At 45.2% G+C, this 18,288-nt stretch overlaps 1 protein-coding gene across 1 annotated transcript in view; it reads right to left on the reverse strand.

The window, feature by feature from the left end:
- Nucleotides 1-18,288, reverse strand: part of ACE2 (angiotensin converting enzyme 2) — a 42,081-nt gene that overhangs the window by 5,122 nt on the left and 18,671 nt on the right. The window contains exons 8-15 of the mRNA XM_075538567.1: nt 17,038-17,207; nt 14,714-14,940; nt 11,598-11,742; nt 8,600-8,698; nt 7,315-7,437; nt 5,944-6,104; nt 4,415-4,485; nt 892-992 (exon numbers count right to left, since the gene is read on the reverse strand). Coding sequence (XP_075394682.1) covers nt 892-992; nt 4,415-4,485; nt 5,944-6,104; nt 7,315-7,437; nt 8,600-8,698; nt 11,598-11,742; nt 14,714-14,940; nt 17,038-17,207 — 1,097 coding nt within the window. The remainder of the gene's footprint in view (nt 1-891; nt 993-4,414; nt 4,486-5,943; nt 6,105-7,314; nt 7,438-8,599; nt 8,699-11,597; nt 11,743-14,713; nt 14,941-17,037; nt 17,208-18,288) is intronic.

The raw sequence follows: 18,288 nt of genomic DNA on the forward strand, positions 1-18,288 counted from the left end.
ACGGTCCTGCCCCTTTCCAGTGAATGGTGACCTGTTACCTCCACGGCAAGGTCATGAGCGGTAGCTCTCCACTATCAGGATGATCCTCTTACAACTTACATGCCAACTGCATTGCCCAGAACCCTTCAATATCTACCAATCTAACTCACGATCAAAGCTAAGAATGGCTTTGGAGGCCCCCAAGGACAGCTCTGCCTCCCCTTCATGCCATCATGCCCCGACCACATCTCCACCTTATCGTCTATTGGCCCACTCTGTTCCAACCGCACTGTCTCCTCGATCTGCTTTCAACAAATGGAGGTCATTCCGTCCTCACGGTCTTTGCACCTGCTGTTCCCTTCGACTGAAACATTTCCCTGTTATCTGCACCGTTGGCTCTCTCTTCTTCAGATCCTTGCTCAAGTGGAAATGAGGCCTGTCTGGTTATTTTGGTAAAAGCTCACACACACACACACACACACACACGCACACACGCACACACACACACACACACCAGCACTCTCTATCCCATTTCCTGTGGAATTTTTCTTCCTAGAAAAGTATCACCATTGAAAACTATTATATTTCAGTTTGACCCTTTGTTGCTTGCTACCCACACATGCAACATGCACACTACAACATAAGCCCAATGAAGGCAGGTCTGGGAATGGGTGAGAGCATGTGAGAGAAAGGGAGGGCGCTTAATAAGAACAATGATCGTATCAGCTGCCAATCAAATAAGCCACAACCCTTCCAGAATAAAAAGGGCCAGGTTCCAGTATATCAAGAAAGCATGCATGTGATTAGGAGGTGGTTCTGAATTTCCCATGAAGAACCGTTTAGGCAGACCGTATCCAAGGACTGAAGAAGAAAGGAAGTGGAGTCACTTACGAAGCCAGCAAGTCAACTCACCCAAAAGGAACCATCTGGTTTTTGACTCTTAAGAAGTACTCTCTCATGGCATATGCAACAGATGAGCGGAACCAGTACATTTCGTTCTCATTCCATTCGTACTGCAAAGTCAGAAGACAGACACTGCTCAGTAGACGACATAGGACATGCTCAACAAAATATGATGCTGGTAATCTTTCTAACATTCCAAGAAGAATGGCTAGTCATTGGAAAACACCAACGACCACAACCAATCCCCATCACCATCAATTTCAACTCATAGTGACCCAAGTTACAGACTGGTACTGTCCCATAGGGTTGGTGCTCCCTGGGAGTGGTTCAGTCATCAACCTTTGGACGAATAGTCAAATGCAAACAATTTATATCCCCCAAGGACCTTGCATGAAGTCAGTGATTCTCCAACTTGAATAAGAATCAGCATCACCTGGTGGGCTTGTTCAAACCCCAAGCACCAAGCCCTTCCCTCTGGGTTCCCATTCCGAAACTGCAGCTCTAACTCGTCTTCTGACTGAAACTGTTTTACGAACTCATGGATTCAGTTGGCGTTGGGTGTTAGTTGAAATGGACACTCTGAGGGCAGTTTTACAGATGAGAGTCAAAGAAGAGTTGCGGATTTTGCTTGAGATATCTAAGTGTTTTACACAGGCATATGGAGTCTTGCAGGAGCCCTGGGAGGGCCATGATTAAGCGCTAGGCTGCTAACCGAAAGGCCAGCAGGACAAACCTGCCAGTGGCTCTGCAAGAGAAAAGACCTGCTGGTGGGCTCCAGGTAGATTGCAGCCGAAGAAACCCCTCTGTGGCAGTTCAACACTGTCATGTCCGGCCACCCTGAGCCAGTCTACTCAATGGCACCCACAACAATCTACAGAGGCCTAGTGGCCCAGTGGCTACATGCCAGACTGCTAACTCGATGGGAGGAAGACTTGGAGATCTCCCTGTGTGATGAGTGTAGCCTAAGAAATCCGTGGGGCAGTTCTACTCTGTCATAAGGGGTCCTTATGAGTTAACATTTGACTGTATGGCAAATAACAGCAATGCTTTAACTATTTTTAGAGCGCCTTTCAAGCTGTCTATTATAAGTGTAAAAGATGAAGGAAACTTGAGTTCCAAGGGAATACATAGCATTTTGACAACAGCAAGTAAATCTGGTGATTCTGGTTCTCACTGCGATCCAATCCATTCTAACCCTATAGAGCGAGTCTTTGGGTTTCTAAGGCTGTAAATCTTTACAGGAGCATAAAGCCCATTTTTCTCCCCAGAAGCAGCTGGTGAGTTCGAACTGCTCAGTTTGAGGCTAACAGCCCAGGACATAATCCACTAGGACTATGCCATCAGTAAGGCGATGAAAGAGATGAAAAAATGGCCTGGGGGGGGGGGGGGATGGGGAAGGGGAGAGTGTATGTGTAAAAATCCCTCTTTCTTCCAGTAGCTGGCAGTAGAGATCAATGAATGGGATAAATTTGGAGCCTCCCCCACCCTAGACCTTGAGGAAAAAATATTTCAAAAGAATCCTTAACATCCACTTCAGCTGGGTTTCATCCAGATTTGGGGAGCAAAATATTATTTTAATCACAATATTATTATGAATCATATTATAATATTGATCTTAATATTTCTAATGAGAATATTTTTTAGAATACTACTACAGATTTTTTTTTAATCCTGAAGGGTGAATTCTCAAAATGCCAAATATCAAATTGGATTTCACCAGGAAATAGTCTGATCTGAGCAGACATGCTGGCCCCAATATGTAAATGAATCTCATCTAAGGTCCCTGTAGGGTGCAAACTCTTTGCTCTCAATTACTAACAGAAAAGTTAACAGTTTGAATCTACCCAGTGGTGCAGAAGAAGGACCTGGTGATCTACTTGCAGAAGATCACAGCCATTAAAAACCCTTTAGAGTTCAGTTCTATTGTGAGTCATGTGGAATCGACTCAACAGTAAGGGGTGAGCAGGCATATCAGTGTCCTGGAGCCTCTTCAGGAGTCCTGGTGGTGGTGTGGTTATGTACGTATCGGGCTGTGATCCACAGAATCAGTAGTTCAAAACGACTAGCAGATCTGCGGGGAAAAGACTAGCTGTCTACTCCCATAAACAGTCAGTCTTGGAAACCCACAGGGCATCACTATGAGTCAGTATTGACTCGATAGCAGTGAGTTTGGGTTTTTTTGTTTGTGTTTGTGTTTTGTTTAGTTTAGTTTTGTTGAGATGCTTATTCACTCATCATCTCACACATGGACATGAAAGTTGAGAAAAACATCATTAAAAATCATCGCAATCTGCTGATTGCTATTAAAATGTATGAGGCCAAGGAAGAGCCAGTAAAATGATCCCATAAACACCCAATGGTCATTAAGCAACAGGGATTTGAATGTTCAGAGTTTGGGAAGCAATACAGTTTCCTTTTTCTTAGCCCTTTCTTAAATATTCACTTTTTTATAGTTTGCTGTTTCATCTATAAAATATATATATATATATATATATATACTATAACTACTCTGAACCCTTGGGCAATATTGAACTCCCCATGAAAAGTAAGCAAGTAGAAAAACAATTCTTGGATGGACCCAGTGCAGACAACAATTTTCTGGAACACCTTGGGCTGTTCGACCCAGGAGCCTCAGGATGCCTTCGAACCCTCCAAAGGTTTCTGGGTACCATCCACCACCACCATGCCTCCCTCCCTTCTCTTTCCCAATCAAAGTGCCTACTTCCTCAGACCAGATCACCTAAGAAAGGTGTCCAGGAGAAAGTCATAGCTGATTAATGTAATGCATGTGAAAGTGTACACAACACGATTGTCTGTAACCTCAAAGTGCATCTCTAAGGTAGTCGTCTGCAGGTGCTGCTGGAAGTCGCATCACCTAGGGAGCTTTTGGACTGCTTGCCACACAACTCTGGATGTCACACCCCAGACCAACACAATGAATCTTTGAAGGTGAGAGCAAGGCATTCGTATGTGTACAACTTCCCACACAGCCAAGTTGGAGGGGGGAAATAGTCAAACTCAGAGCGTCTCGGTTTTACGATGTCTAGGAATCCCCTGGGGGAGGAGGGGCTTCCGGCTAAAATACTGATTCAGCAAGCTGATCAAGCTGATGAAGCAGGTCAACGAAGCAGTGTAACCGGGGCCTGGGATTCTGCATCCCAGGTGATGTGGATGGTGCTGGTTGTAGCCAGGACACAGATGGCAAAAACAAACAGAAAACCATCCCCGCTGCTACTAAAACCATACAAACTCACAAAGTCCGTCTAAATCCTCTTCCTCAAATGGAGATAAGAGTGAATTGGGAGGGTAGCGATGTTTGCCTGAGAGCTTCATAGTGCCTTCAAGGCAACCCGTAGAAAGTAGGCACAGCCTCGCCATTAAAACAAAGCAAGCTGAAGGCCGGAACCTGGGACTACTACCTCGGACGGGAATCATGTGGCCTCCATGCTTTTGAGCACCTGAGACAGTTTCTCCTGCCCCATTTAGGGACAACGCATTGGAAAGTCATAGCCCCACTAGCCAGGATACTCACTGCGTTGTCTCCCAGAGCAGATTTCAGGCTTATCCTCACTTTGATGGGGTCAGAAAGTGAGGGAGAAGTAACTGAGGAAGAAGAAATCAAAGACAACCAGTTAGTTCCAGATGACAGGTTATCCACATGTATTTATTTATTTCCCTCCAAAGATCCCACTTAAATGCAAGTAAAAAGCACATTTTCCCCCAACAAGATATAAAATATCCTTGTAGAAGACGCTACGTGATGGAGGAGGTACTCCTTGGAAGGCCTGCTTTCTTGGAGGACAGGAGGTCATGGCCTGGGGAATACCCAGAGAGCGCATCGATCCCTGAAGAGCCAGAGAATCCCAGGCAGGCTTGGGACTCAAGGATGACAGAGGGTAGGGAACAGGTGTCAAGCTGAAAACAGGAGGACTAAAGTGAAGATGTGGCTACAGCCAGTTTGGGGACCAGTTGTGCCTCCTATTTCCTGATTCTGGCTTAGCAAGGAACTTAGAGATTGTGTTCCCGTGAAATGAGGTAATAAAGGAAAAAGATCTGGGATCCAGGAAGCAGTTGAGCCAATCCAGAAGAGCAGCAAGTGGAATACTTGGAATCAATCAGTAGTTCAGATGGAGATGACCAACTCCCAAACGCCCTGCCATTGAGTTGATTCCAGCACATAGAGACCGTGTAGGACAGAGTAGGACTTCCCTGTGGCTTCCTAAGACAATAACTCACCTAGCTTTCTCTCTCGGAGCAGTTGCTGGTTTCAAACAACTGACCTTGCGGTTATCAGATCAACAAGGAATCCTCTATAACAACTTAACACTCTAAGAGGAGAGGCTTTAGGAACAAAGGAAGGCTGAAAGGAACACTTGTTTTCAAGGAGCTGGGGTGGTGGAGGTGGGGGTGTGTGGCCGGGAGGGACAGTATGTAGATATGCACACACAAAAAGAGGCAAGTGCAAACTCCAGGACAAGCAAAAAGTAAAAGAGGATATAAAGCAGTATATTAATTGGCTCTGCTGACATAGGAGGCACACAGGGATAACTGCTTTGCTAAAAATTGCAATAAACTTTCATTGAGAAGGTGAGACAGCCTTCAAGAAGGGACGAATAAAGCAGATTGGAAACAATGTGAGTGTATGAGGCCTTCATTGTGCCTAGTGTATACTAGGTACTGGGCAGATGTTTAGTGTCCTGTTCATAAAATGACAGGTGCAATGATAGTCGAGCCAGAAGCAAGGTCAATGTTTCCCAGAGTGGGTGATACCAACCCCCTGGGGGCCACTGGAATGATCCAAGGGGGCTGCAAAAGCAGATCCTTACACTTTATCCAGGATTATGAGTTATAGTACAAAAGATTTTCATTGCCAGGGGGTGGCGGGAGTCGGGGAGGGGGACTGAGCAATTATTTTTGAAAAGGGTGTGATAGACCAAATACACTTAACCTATGATATGGACTGAAAACATCGTGTTCACAGCATCGGAGGCTGAGGGCAGCGTAGGTTAGGGAGCAGCAGAGAGACAGCAATATGAAGTGGGCCAACTCATTTGTACTCACCTGGAGTCCATCCCACCGGAGAGTTCTTATTCTGTTCTTTCAGCCAGGTAAACAAGGGCTCAAAATATTTGAGAAGTGGGGTTACATCCATATTCTTCGTTCCTACCACCTTTTCCAATGCTGAGGGCCAGGGTTCTGATTTTCCGAGTGTCAGCATACCACTAGATGAAAAAGACAAACAAACAAAAAAGGGATTCGGAGCCAGTTGAAGGAATCCAATTCTCTATTTACATCTAGAACCTAGGATCTATGGGTCCTTCTCTTTGACTTGGCTCAGGTGGGTCTGAGCCGATAAGAAAAGTCACCTGAAAAAAACAGAATATGTATATGTATGTATGTATATATATGTGTGTATGTATGTGTGTATGTATGTATGTATGTGTGTATGTATGTGTGTATGTATATATATATACCATAGTGAATGAAGGGGGAAGTGCAAAGTGGAGACCCAAGGCCCATTTGTCAGCCACTGTAGATCCCCTCATAGAGGGGTTTAGGAGAGGAGATGGGTCAGTCAGGGTGCGATGTAGTACCGATGAAGAACACAGCTTTCCCCCAGATCCTGGATGCTTCCTCCCCCCAACTACCATGATCCGAATTCTAACTAGCAGGACTGGATAGGGCAGAGGTTGTACACTGGTGCATATGGGAGCTGGAGGCACAGGGAATCCAGGGTGAACGGTACCTTCAGGACCAGGGGTGTGAGGGGCGATGTTGGTAGAGTGGAGGGTGAGTGGGCTGGAAAGGGGGAACTGATTACAAGGATCCACATGTGCCCTCCTCCCTGGGAGATGGATGGCAGAGAAGAGGGGGAAGGGAGACTCCGGATAGGGCAAGATATGACAAAATAACAATCTGTGGATTATCAAGGGCTCGTGAGGGAGGGGGGAGCGGGGAGGGAGGGGAAAAAAAGAGGACCTGATGCGGAGGGCTTAAGTGGAGAGCAAATGCTTTGAGAGTGATTAGGGCAAAGAATGTACAGATGTGCTTTATACAATTGATGTATGTATATGTATGGATTGTGATAAGAGTTGTATGAGCCCCTAATAAAATGTTAAAAAAAAAAGAAAGAAAGAAAAGTCGCTTGTTAGCAGATGCATTCATTACCACCCTCTGGACCTTTGCAAGCAACGACCACAAAGGGAACGCTTTCGTTCAGGTATGGAAAGACGAGGCTGCCTCAACCTGCATCCACATGGCCTTGGTTTCTACCTGACCACAAGCATTGACGATGGGGACAAAGAGGACATGGTGAAGCCAAACATTTTCTTTTCAGAAAATATAGAATTAAACCCAAGGCCACAAGACGTGGGGATGGGTCACAATGGATACTGGGAGATAGCCAAGGTTCTGAGGCATTTCTTCACTTACAGCAGTTTCCTCCCGGCCTCAGTGGAATTGGAGATGTCACATTTGTACAGAGGACCCTGATGGTTAGCCACTTTACAAAGGGCTTCCTGGAACTGGAACTGATAAATAGTCCTCGTGTAATAGCTGTAGGAGAGACAAACAGAAAAGCAGTCCCACCTTTAGTTACCATGGTAGCGTCATTGATTGGGGCAAACAATTCAATTCTGTAGCCCAATGGACCAAAGAGCTACTAGTCAAATCTGTCTCTAGAAAGACCCACTTATAAACCTTACAAGCTCATTAGTTTATAAATCAGCAATTCAATATTACGTTCTTCAGTGTTGTCTTGTATTTGTGATATGTAGATTTATAGCCCTCTAATATGAAGATGAGACTAGGTCTCATGTATTTTGGACATGTTTTCCGGATAGACGAGTCCCCAGAGAAGGACGTCATGCTTGGTAAACTAGAGGGACAGTGAAAAAGACGAAGGTCCTCCATGGGATGGATGGACACAGAGGCTCCAACAAGGGGCTCCAACATAAGAACCACAGGACTCGGCAGAGTCATGTTCTGTTATATGTATATGTTATATGTATATGTATACATAGGGTCATAGATCACGAGAACCAACTCTACAGCACCTAGTAGCAACAACATATGAATATTATCAATTGATCCTTTTAGCTAGGGCAACTATATTATTTCTATTTTGCAAATACGGAAACTAGGACTCAGGAATCTTAGGGTCAGGGCACCACAAGATGAGAAACATAGGTGTTTGAACTCTAAGTAAAAAAAAGTGGTTTTTTCCTCCTTAGACTCTGAACACTGACAGTAATGAAGGCAAACAAATTTTTTTTCTCCAAATGATACTACGAATTCCTTGATGGGGGTGCAAAAATCTTAGCCAAGTTGTATTTAATCCAATAAATTGTGTTGAGTTCAGTTGAATTCAAAGGAATCATCTGCTTTTGAGCTTCTGGGAGTGGGGCATGAACTTAGAAAGAGAAACGATCACCCTTACTCAATCATCCCTATGTCTTAGTCACTAGCACACCCAGGAGCCCCGGTGGTATGGTAGGTGACATATTGAGCTATTAACCACCAGTCGCCCCAAGGGAGAAAGACCAGCCTGCCTGATTCCATCAAGAGTTAAAGTCTCCGAAACCCAAAGGGTCAGTTCTACTCTGTCCTGTTACGGTTGTTTTGAGTCGGCGTTAACTCAATAGCAGAGGTCTGGTGGTTTAGTGTAGGAGTCCGCACACCTGAGGAGTAAAACAGTGCAATGAATACTGTCATTTACCGGATGAATGAGTAGTCATTAGCAACGTGGAACAGAGCTGCAGGGTCACAGTATGATTCATTATGAGGCACAGGTTCCATCACCCCTACAATCTCTCTCCTTTAAAGAGAAAAGAAGAATGTACGTTAGCCATCAGGAGGAAGGAGACTTGGGCACAATCCCTGTGGTTTCATCAGTCAGTGGTATTTATGTTGTAACTGGTTGTTAGGTGAAACAGAAACCCTATAAGGGGGCCTGACAGAGTAGCTGCAACATGGACTCCTAACATCGCAGTGATTACGAGGATGGCAGTGTGTTATCAAGCAAGGGGCCGGGCAGGGTTATGAACTGAAACCGACATGACAGCACCTCACATCACCACCACCACCAAAGCCTAGTAGGTGGGTAGCTCTCATTTATTCAATTCATCCAGAAGATCCCATGGGAAAATAGCTATACCTTTGAAACAAAGAGTAAGGCCTCTAAATAAAATTAAAATTGTCAAATGCTCTTGCGTGGCCAAACACATATTGAAAAGGCCTCCACCGTTACTCTCTGGCACTTGAAAAAATTGTGGTGAGACTCCGCACATATGAGAAAACCTTTGCCCCTCCCCCAGGGTTTGGCATAAGTATAATTCAGTGACGTCGCTCTAGTTCGCCATGTTGGGACACCACGTTCCACTTGCTCGTGATTGGACAGATTGTTTTTGTTTTACAGATTGGACAAAAGAAGAACTCTTACAAAGGAATTAAGTAGATCACTTACTAAAAAATATCCCCATTTAATGGGGGGCCTCACACATAAGAAGATAAACATTCATTAGGGTCACCTGACCCTGCTTGGGGGCGGGGGGAGGAGGGGGACAGAGCCCAGGAATTTTCCTCTGAGGAGCTGGCGACATCCCACTGAACACTTCCCAAATCAAAAGAAAGCGGTTTGTGTGTGCATGCGTGCGCACGGGCGCACGGTGGTGTGGTTGGATGACATTGCCGTTGTCTTCATGTCATTAGATTTTCCACATACTTGACCCCACGTCACCAGTCTTTAGTATTTAGCCGGTGAAATCCCAGGTACTCTGACTATGAAACAGTCTTTGAACCCATTGGTTCATGCAGTCTGCGATGGGGTTCTCTCCGAAGCACACACAGAGAGATGAACCTAGGAAACACTGGCAAAGAAGTGAGGAAAGGGGGCAGAGACAAAGCAGAACTGCACCCTGAAAGGGGGAATTACCAAGAAAGTCCACTGAGGCTAATAGGAGCTTAATCCCTCTGAGTAACTCAAGGGGGCAGTGTCGAGTGTTCACCTCAGAATGGTCCTATCAAGGACACCTTGGCTGAGATATGTATCCACCAATTTCCCTCCATGCATCACTGGCTGAGGGCTGACAGGGCAGCAGTGTTAGTTTCTCAGGCCTTCCTGTGGCTTACTGAGCCAAGTGGCCAGAGGAAGCCCTCAAGCAGCAGAATACAGATAACAAAAGACTCCCTTTGTAGGTGTGTGTATCCCCTCAGGACAGTCGGATGTATCTAAACTTTTCTAAAAGAAATGTCCATATTATTATCTCTGAAGGTCTATCTAGATAAGATAGGTTGGATGAACAGCCTGGAGGAGAAAACAACTGGACTGATGGTTCCTGGGGGGGGGGGGGGGTAAGGCATGGGAGAGGGGGAAGTGGGGGAAAGGAAGTGGTGTTGGCCAACCCTGGGACAAGGGAACAACAAATAATCCAAAACTAGTGACAAGGAAGGTTTGAGAGGTCTGGTAGGGCAATGTAACTGAGAGCAATTATTGAAACCCAAATGAAGGCTGAGCATGATAGTGGGACAAGAGGAAAGTAAAAGGAAATAGAGGAAAGGACTAGGAGGCAATGGGCATTATAGAGGCCTAAATACAGGCATGTACATATGTAAATATATTTATATAGGATGATGGGGAAATAGATCTATGTGCATATATTTATAGATTAGTATTAAGGAAGCAGATGGACATTGGACCTCCACTCAAGTACTTCCTCAATGCAAGAATGCTTTGTTCTATTAAATTGACATTCCATAATGCACACCTTCCCGACGCCATCGCTGAAGACAAAGCAGGTGAATAATCAAATGTGGTGAAGAACGCTGATGCTGCCCGGCTATCAAAAGATATATATAGCATCTGGGGTCTTAAAGGCTTGAGGATAAACAAGCGGCCATCTCGCTCAGAAGCAACAAAGCCCACAAGGAAGAAGCACACCGGCCTGTGTGAGCATGAGGTGTCGAAGGGATCAGGCATCAAGACTCAAAGAACAACAAATCACATCATTGTAAATGAAAGGACGTGCGGAGTGGAGACCCAAAGTCCATCTGCAGGTAACGGGACACCCCCTTACAGAAGGGTCTCTGGGAGGAGATGAGCAAGTCATCGTGCAGTGTAGCAACGATGAAACATACACCTTTCCTCTAATTCTTAAATGCTTCCTGCTCGCCCCCGGTCCCCTACTATCATGATCCCAGTTATACCTTACAAATCCGGCTAGAACAGAGGATGCACACTGACTGGGACAGACAGGAACCGGAAACACAGGGAATCCAGGATGGATGATTCCTTAAGGACCAGTGGTGAGAATGGTGATACCGGAGGGTGGAGGGAAAGTGGGGTAGAAAGGGGGAACCGATTATAAGGATCTACATATAACCTCCTCCCTAGAGGATGGACAACAGAAAAGTGGGTGAATGGAGACGCTGGACAGTGTAAGATATGAAAAAATAATAATAATTTATAAATTATCAAGGGTTCATGAGGAAGAGGGAATGGGGAGGGAGGGGGAAATGAGGAGCTGATACCAAGGGCTTAAGTGGAGTGAACATATTTTGAGAATGATGAGGGCAACGAATGTACAAATGTGCATGACACAATGGATGCATGTATGGATTGTGATAAGAATTGCATGAGCCCCAAATAAAATGTTTTAAAAAATGGAAATGGTAGACACATGAGAAAACATTTTCCGATTCCATAACCATTTACTTACTTCATCTCCCACCACTTTTTCATCCACTGATCTTTGGGAATTTCACCCTTAAAGGCCATCCACCTCCACTTCTCCAGCATGTAAGTAAAGGGGAGAGTTCCAACAATTGTGAGCGCTTGTTTGAGCAGGAAGTTCAGGTCTGTTTCTGGAAACAAAATGGCAAAGGAGAAAAATTAAGGTGAGGATGACAGCATATATTTTCTGCCAAAGAGAATTTTCCTCATCTCAAGGTATTACGTTCACTCTAGGGATTAAAACCAGAGAAATATTGAAGTGGCTTCTCTCTATATAGATATATAGATGTGTATATATATATATATATATTTCCAACTAAAGAATTTAAAATAGGATAAAGCATTGTAATAGAATGGCTAAATAAAATCCCCAGGTATCCCCTAATCCTCCTGGACTGGATGGACATGCCCCCTTGGGTTTATGAGACTGTCACTCTTTACAGGAGTAGAAAGCCTCATCATTCTATGAAAGAACAGATGAAGTTTGAACTGACCATGCAGTTAGCAACCCAACACAGAACCACTCGGCCACCAGGGCTCCTGGTATCGCCTACCTTAAACACCATGTCTCAGAGCTACCTAGGGCTAGTTCATCAACTTTCCCAACCATACTACTTATTACTGTAAGCCTGTGGTGGCAACGACTGTTACGTTTCCATTCAAGACTGTATACATAGCCCAAGGTCTACTCGATGCTCTCTGTGGATTTTTCTTAAATAAACGTCAGAGAGATGCGGTCAAAAGCCAGTGAAAGAAGAAGAGGGTCCCTGGAAAACACCACCCACTGGATAGTAAAAACTTGAATGTCATTTAAATGCACTGACATTTTTCTCACCATAAAAACACATCATGCTATTCCGTTTATCCTTTAGTTGTGAAGAAACTAGGCAACCGAGATCCTCCCTAGCATATAAATGAAGCTCACGGGAATGCAAGCTCTGTTACACCTTATCGACTTGGCATAACACTGTATATGCAGGGTCTGTTAAAATGCCGTGGGGGGTAGGAAACAAAATGCCTTGAACACACATGGTATGTGCTCATTAACTATTTGAAAGAAGAAAGGAAGGCAGAGAAGGTGGGGTGGGAGGAAGAAAGGGTTGTGTTTTTTTCCTCCTAAAGCATCATTCACAGATCAAAGGCAAAGCCAAAGAAGAAACAGATTTTTTTCCAAACCAGAAGTTCAACTATGTCTAGTACCATCTTAAGGAGCCTGCTGGCGCTGAAGGTTAAGCGATGAGCTGCTAAACAAAAGGTGGTTGGTACAAACCCACTCGCCTCCCAGCAGGAGAAATATGAGGCAGTTTATTAAGGTTTACAGCCTCAGAAACCCTAAGGACCATTTCTGCTCTGACCTATCTACGGTGGCTATGAGTTTTAATCCACCCAATAGGTTTGGGTTAGTACCATCTTAAGAACTATAGTGATTCAGCCATCTTTGCCTGCTTGCAGGGAATATTAAAAATGATAAAATAATTATCTGGCATTTATTTTGAATGAATGAAATATTAAAATTATGTATTACTGGTAGGTATTATTACTGATAACTGTTTTTCCCCCATTCTTCTTCCTTCATGGAAGATACCACCTTTGATCTATAATGTCCTGGGTTTGTGCTTACAGCAACTCTTCAAATATGATGGGGGCTTTACATTGACCTATTCTCAGGCTCTTTTGAGTTCACAGAGTGTCTGGAGTCAATGATCAAAGCACAGTGAACAGCTCACTTAAAAATAGAGCTCATGATCTTGACCTCATTGGCCAAAAGCTCCAGCCAGAGGACTCGATGTTTACATCCCAGATAGCTATCATGTGGAGAGAGAAATGTATCGAAGGAATGAAGGCTTTTGCCTCTAATTATCCTGCTGACACAGAGGAAATCAAAGCCATGGCATCCTCATGGAAGAATCTGGATCTCGTGAGCATTTATCATGTTCTATCAAATCCAAGTTGCCCAAAGAGAAATGGGCTGCCTCAGGCATGATGGGCTGTTTGTCAGGGGATCCCAAAGAACAGCCTGGATCAGAGGGAATGTTACAGCATGAGACCCATGCTTTTAGATGTGCAATTATGTCCCTTCCAGTCTTGCTAGTCTGCCACCTATTTTGTAAGAACGCCCACAGGTCAAGTCATACTGTGCTGTGTACAACATTACAAGAAAAGTATTAGTTTGACTTGGGCTCTGGTTCTGATACTGCCACTAGATCGCACTATGATTTCGGTCCAGTTACTTTCTCTTGTTGGCTTCAGTTTACAACTCTGCACAATGGTTTATGGAATCTGGCCCAAGTCCAGCATTTGGGGGAACTTTTTAACTTAAAACCAGAGGGATTTGTCCAGAACCCTGTCTCTAATCTGCTGGGTGACTTTGGACAAGCCACTTCCGTTCTGTGGGCCTGTTTTAGCATCATTTATAAAGAGAAAACTTAGAGCATTTTCCATTAAGGAAGAAAACATGTGGTATATGTGAAAAAGCCCTGGTGGTGCTGTTAACTGCAAGGTTGGTGGTTCAAACCAACTTGGCTGCTCTGTGGGGTAAAGATGAGATGACTTGCTTCTGTAGAGATTGGCAGTCTTGAAAATAAAGGCTATGAATCAGAATGGATTGAATGGCAGTGGGTTTGGGTTTCAGTGTGTTAAATGTTTCTTAGGGTCCCCAGCCTGTGTATTCAACGACCACCCTCATTCCCTTTTCAAAGGCCACGAAGCTACATTTTGATGTATTGTAATGAAGTTTCATTGTTTTACTAGTGGAAACCCCCCACCCCTTATTGTCAAGTCTATTCTAACCCAGAGAGACCCTGTAGGACAGAGTAGAAGGGCCCCACAAATTGTAATGGCTGTCGTCCTTACAGGAGCAGCCTTATCGTTCCCTGGCGGAAGAGCTGGCCGATTTGAACCACTGAGCTTGCGACTGGCAGCCCAACACGCATCGCCAGCCACCAGCACTCCTTAGTAATTCCCAGATACCCATAACTACTTTCTAGCATATGTGACAAAAAGTAAAGATTTCCTTTGCTTGATTATAAAAACAAAAACAATAACCCTTGCCCATATCAAACCAAAGAATCTCATGCACAAGCCATGAGAGAATATTCATACCATTATCTTCCTGGAAATCAGATGGCAGGAGGCCAAGGGCTTTCAAATGCTCAGGCGTAGCAGCAGACAGTGACATGATTTCCCCAACAGCTTCATGGAACCCCTCATTAGCTCCATTTCTTAGCAGGAAGGGTTGGCTGGCATATGCCATGTCATACTGGATGTGTCCCATCTCGTGATGGGCTGTCAGGAAATCATCCATAGTCACCTTTGTGCACATCTTGATCCTGCACAGAAATGGACAAGTTCAAAGTCGGCCTCATAGAATTGTATGCCCTCATCACAGTAGTTTTATGGGGCTTGGGGGGGCAGGGATCTTCTTTCCCAGATGTATTCACCAGTGAACCATGTGTTCCTACCTATCATGTCCTAGAAACTGGAGTCCCTCACTGCCATAGAGTCGGTGCCAACTCATAGTGACCCTATAGGACAGGGTAGAACTGTCCCTGTGGGTTTCCAAGACTGTGACTCTTTACAGGAATTGAGAATAGAAAGTCTTGTCTTTCCCCTGAGGAGTGGCTGGTAGTTTTGAACTCCTGACTTCGCAGTTAGCAACCCAAAGCGTAACCACTCTGCCACCGGAAACTGTACTCATGCTCAACAAAAAGTGATGGGTAGGCCGAATCCTGTCCTCCTGCGCACAGAATAGAGTCCCTAGGTTATGCAAATGGTAACCATGGGTAAGCATGTCCAGAGGCACCTCAGAAGGTCTGATGAACCCACTTCAGAAAAATCAGCTACTGAAACCCCTACGGAGTGCAGTTCTGTTCTGAAGTAATTGGTACTACCTGGCAACAGAATCAACTCATGTGTTAGCTAATGAGCAGGCTGCCTGGTTTTATGCATAAAGTTTTATTAGAACCCAGTCAAGTGCATAAGTTTCTGTGTCATCTACGGAGGGACAACTCAATGAGCGCTAACAATAACAACATGGCTATTGGCATGCTACAAGGACCGAGGTGAGCAGTTGCAAAAGAGATTCACAAAGCCTAATCCATCCGTACACCGAAAGGCATTGCCAAACCCTTACTCTAGCTGATGCTGTGGAGGCCCCACCAGGTCCCAATTATCAGGCAGATGCACCCATCACTTAGCAGCCTGAGTCATGAGTGCCAAAAGGCAGCAGCTAACCCCTCCTTCACTGCCCTTGGCAGGTGGAAGGCTTGATCACCACCAGGAGGTTATATTCTGGGGCTGTCAGAGCCAGTGATGAGCATGGTTGCCCAAAGATTAGTCCTCTTGCAACACAATGGGACGAATCTGTGGGATGAATCACGTCTCATGGGATCTCACAGTGGCAAACCTCCCGCTGAGACCACAGTCTTGCTCAGCTCCCTCCATCCCCTGCTCCCCACGACTGCCTTCACTCCCCTTTGCTCCAGAGCTTCGGTCCCCTTCTCTTTACTCCTCAAGAAAGCATTTGTACAAGAATCTCCTTCTCGGACTAGGAAACCCAACCCAAGACTCACAGATTTGCAACCTGAGAATGACTCCTCTTTCTAGATTAGAAATGAAACCTGTGCTCATGCAGGCCCTCCTCCCAGGGTCTGCAAGCTAGCTGATTCCCAGACCCCCTGCAGGGCTGACCTCTCTGTTTTGGATCCTGATCCTCTCCCCCCGCCCCCCCTGTCCTCCTTCCCTCTCCACCTGAGCCAACCCTTCTTGCCTCTCACATTCACTTTGAATGTCACCCACAGAGTCCTGTCTGCTCCTACCCCCTGTTCCAGGTGTACTCAGTTTTGCTCTTCTAATCCCCCACTATGCCGTAGCTCTTTTGACATGCCCCAGCTTCTTTGTTCGCCTGTCCTGCGTCAGTGCCTGATTCATGCACTGATCCTCCATAAACCTCAACACCAACTCTTTCAAATGGGGACAACATCCCCCTGACCATGCCTTTCTAAGAGTTGACTGTTGCTTCCAAAGGATTGTCTAAAGGTTTGTGGTAGGGCCAGTGAATAATCTCCCATTACTGGGAAAGCCGTGATGTGCCATCCCAGATTCCCAGCCTTCCCTTGGAGAGTGTTAGCGCTCCTCTTCCTTGAGCTTCTCTGTGCTAAGAGAAAACCAAAAACTCACTGCCATCAAGGCGGTTTTGACAGGCCCTGTGGCTTTCCCAAGACTATAACTCTTAATAGGAATAGAAAGTCTCTTCTTGCTCCCACCCAGCAGCGGGTGGTTTGGAACTGCTGACCTGGCCATCAGCAGCCCAGCACCTAACCATGACGACGCCGTCCAGCTCCTGTGCTAAGAGAAGCAGAGCAGGAATCCAAGCTCAACCTCCACCTCACCCTCGCCCTCCCGCTGGTAAGTAAGGGCAGTGCTACCTGAAGTCATTCAACCCCAGGTCCCAGGCGGTGGGGTGGCAGACCACTTTCTGGCCGTTGGTTGGCTCAGTGAGCATCGATTTGTCCCAGAATCCTTGAGTCATAGGAGAAAGGTCCACCGACATAAAGAATTTTTCAGCCTCCTTGAATATCCTGGTTGCATTCCAGCCCTGTGGGGGGAGGGGGGAGAAGGACAGTCTTTCATTTCAGCATGAAAACAGTGGCATGCGTGCGAATGTGTACATTGCTCTCAACTTCCTGGAAGGCAATTTGGCGGCATGCAGAAATAGATGTCCTGGCTCCAGAGGTAGCCCAGTAGTTGGTGGGCTGTTTCGCAGTATGCATAGGAGTCCAAACTTCTAGAATGTCCCCAAGTTAGGGAGAGGCAACAGTAGACATCTGCCACCCAATAAACTCTGCTGGGCGTTAATGTCCCAGGAACTGACTAACCCTGCTTAGGAGATAAGACCGAAATTGGGCAAAGGGAGTTTGTGTCATTGGCAGACACCTGATGAATCACATTGATGGACACAGAAAGCTTCCTCTGATCTGAAAGACAAGTCAAATCTTGTTTTCCTTCTATGACAGCCCTGAGCAGAGCAAACAGGGCATGCAACTGTAGGGCTTTCTTTGATGTTACTGTCTACTACTGGCCTTTAAGAGCTTAGTATCAGGCAATTTTGATACAGATGAGTATGGCATTCTTAAGTAGAACAAAGGTAGGACAAAACAGCGCAGACTCGTAAGCACAGTTAATGTCTGGTGAGATGTTTTGATCAAAGTTCTATAGAAGAATATTTTACCACATAGAGGAAAGACAGAAGAGAATTATGCATGTTCATGGAATGCTGGAGTGCTTGAGGCCAGATGGACCCCTAACACTATTGACCTGAGATCAACGAAAAGTTTTAAACCACAAAGAAGTTTGCATTGAGCCTTGTGCTCTTTCAGAGAACTAGCTACATATGGGATCAAATTGACAAAGCAACTCAGAAGTCTCCCTAGGAAACGTAGGGACTGTGAGTTTATATTAACGGTGGAATACTAGTGTGGAAAAGGAGGCTGTGATGCTTGCACCACTTAAAGAGTAGAATAAAAAAAAAAAGAGTAGAATCAGCATCACCGAATTGTAGGGATTGTTGACTTGGTGTATGTTTTTCCTGTGTATATTTTCACAACAACCCCAAATCCAAGAAATTGTTAGTTTTTAATTCCAAACCTTTCCATGAAAATACCAATGAGTTGTGAAGC

The sequence above is a fragment of the Tenrec ecaudatus genome, chromosome X, assembly GCF_050624435.1.
Source record: "Tenrec ecaudatus isolate mTenEca1 chromosome X, mTenEca1.hap1, whole genome shotgun sequence".
Lineage (NCBI taxonomy): Eukaryota > Metazoa > Chordata > Mammalia > Afrosoricida > Tenrecidae > Tenrec > Tenrec ecaudatus.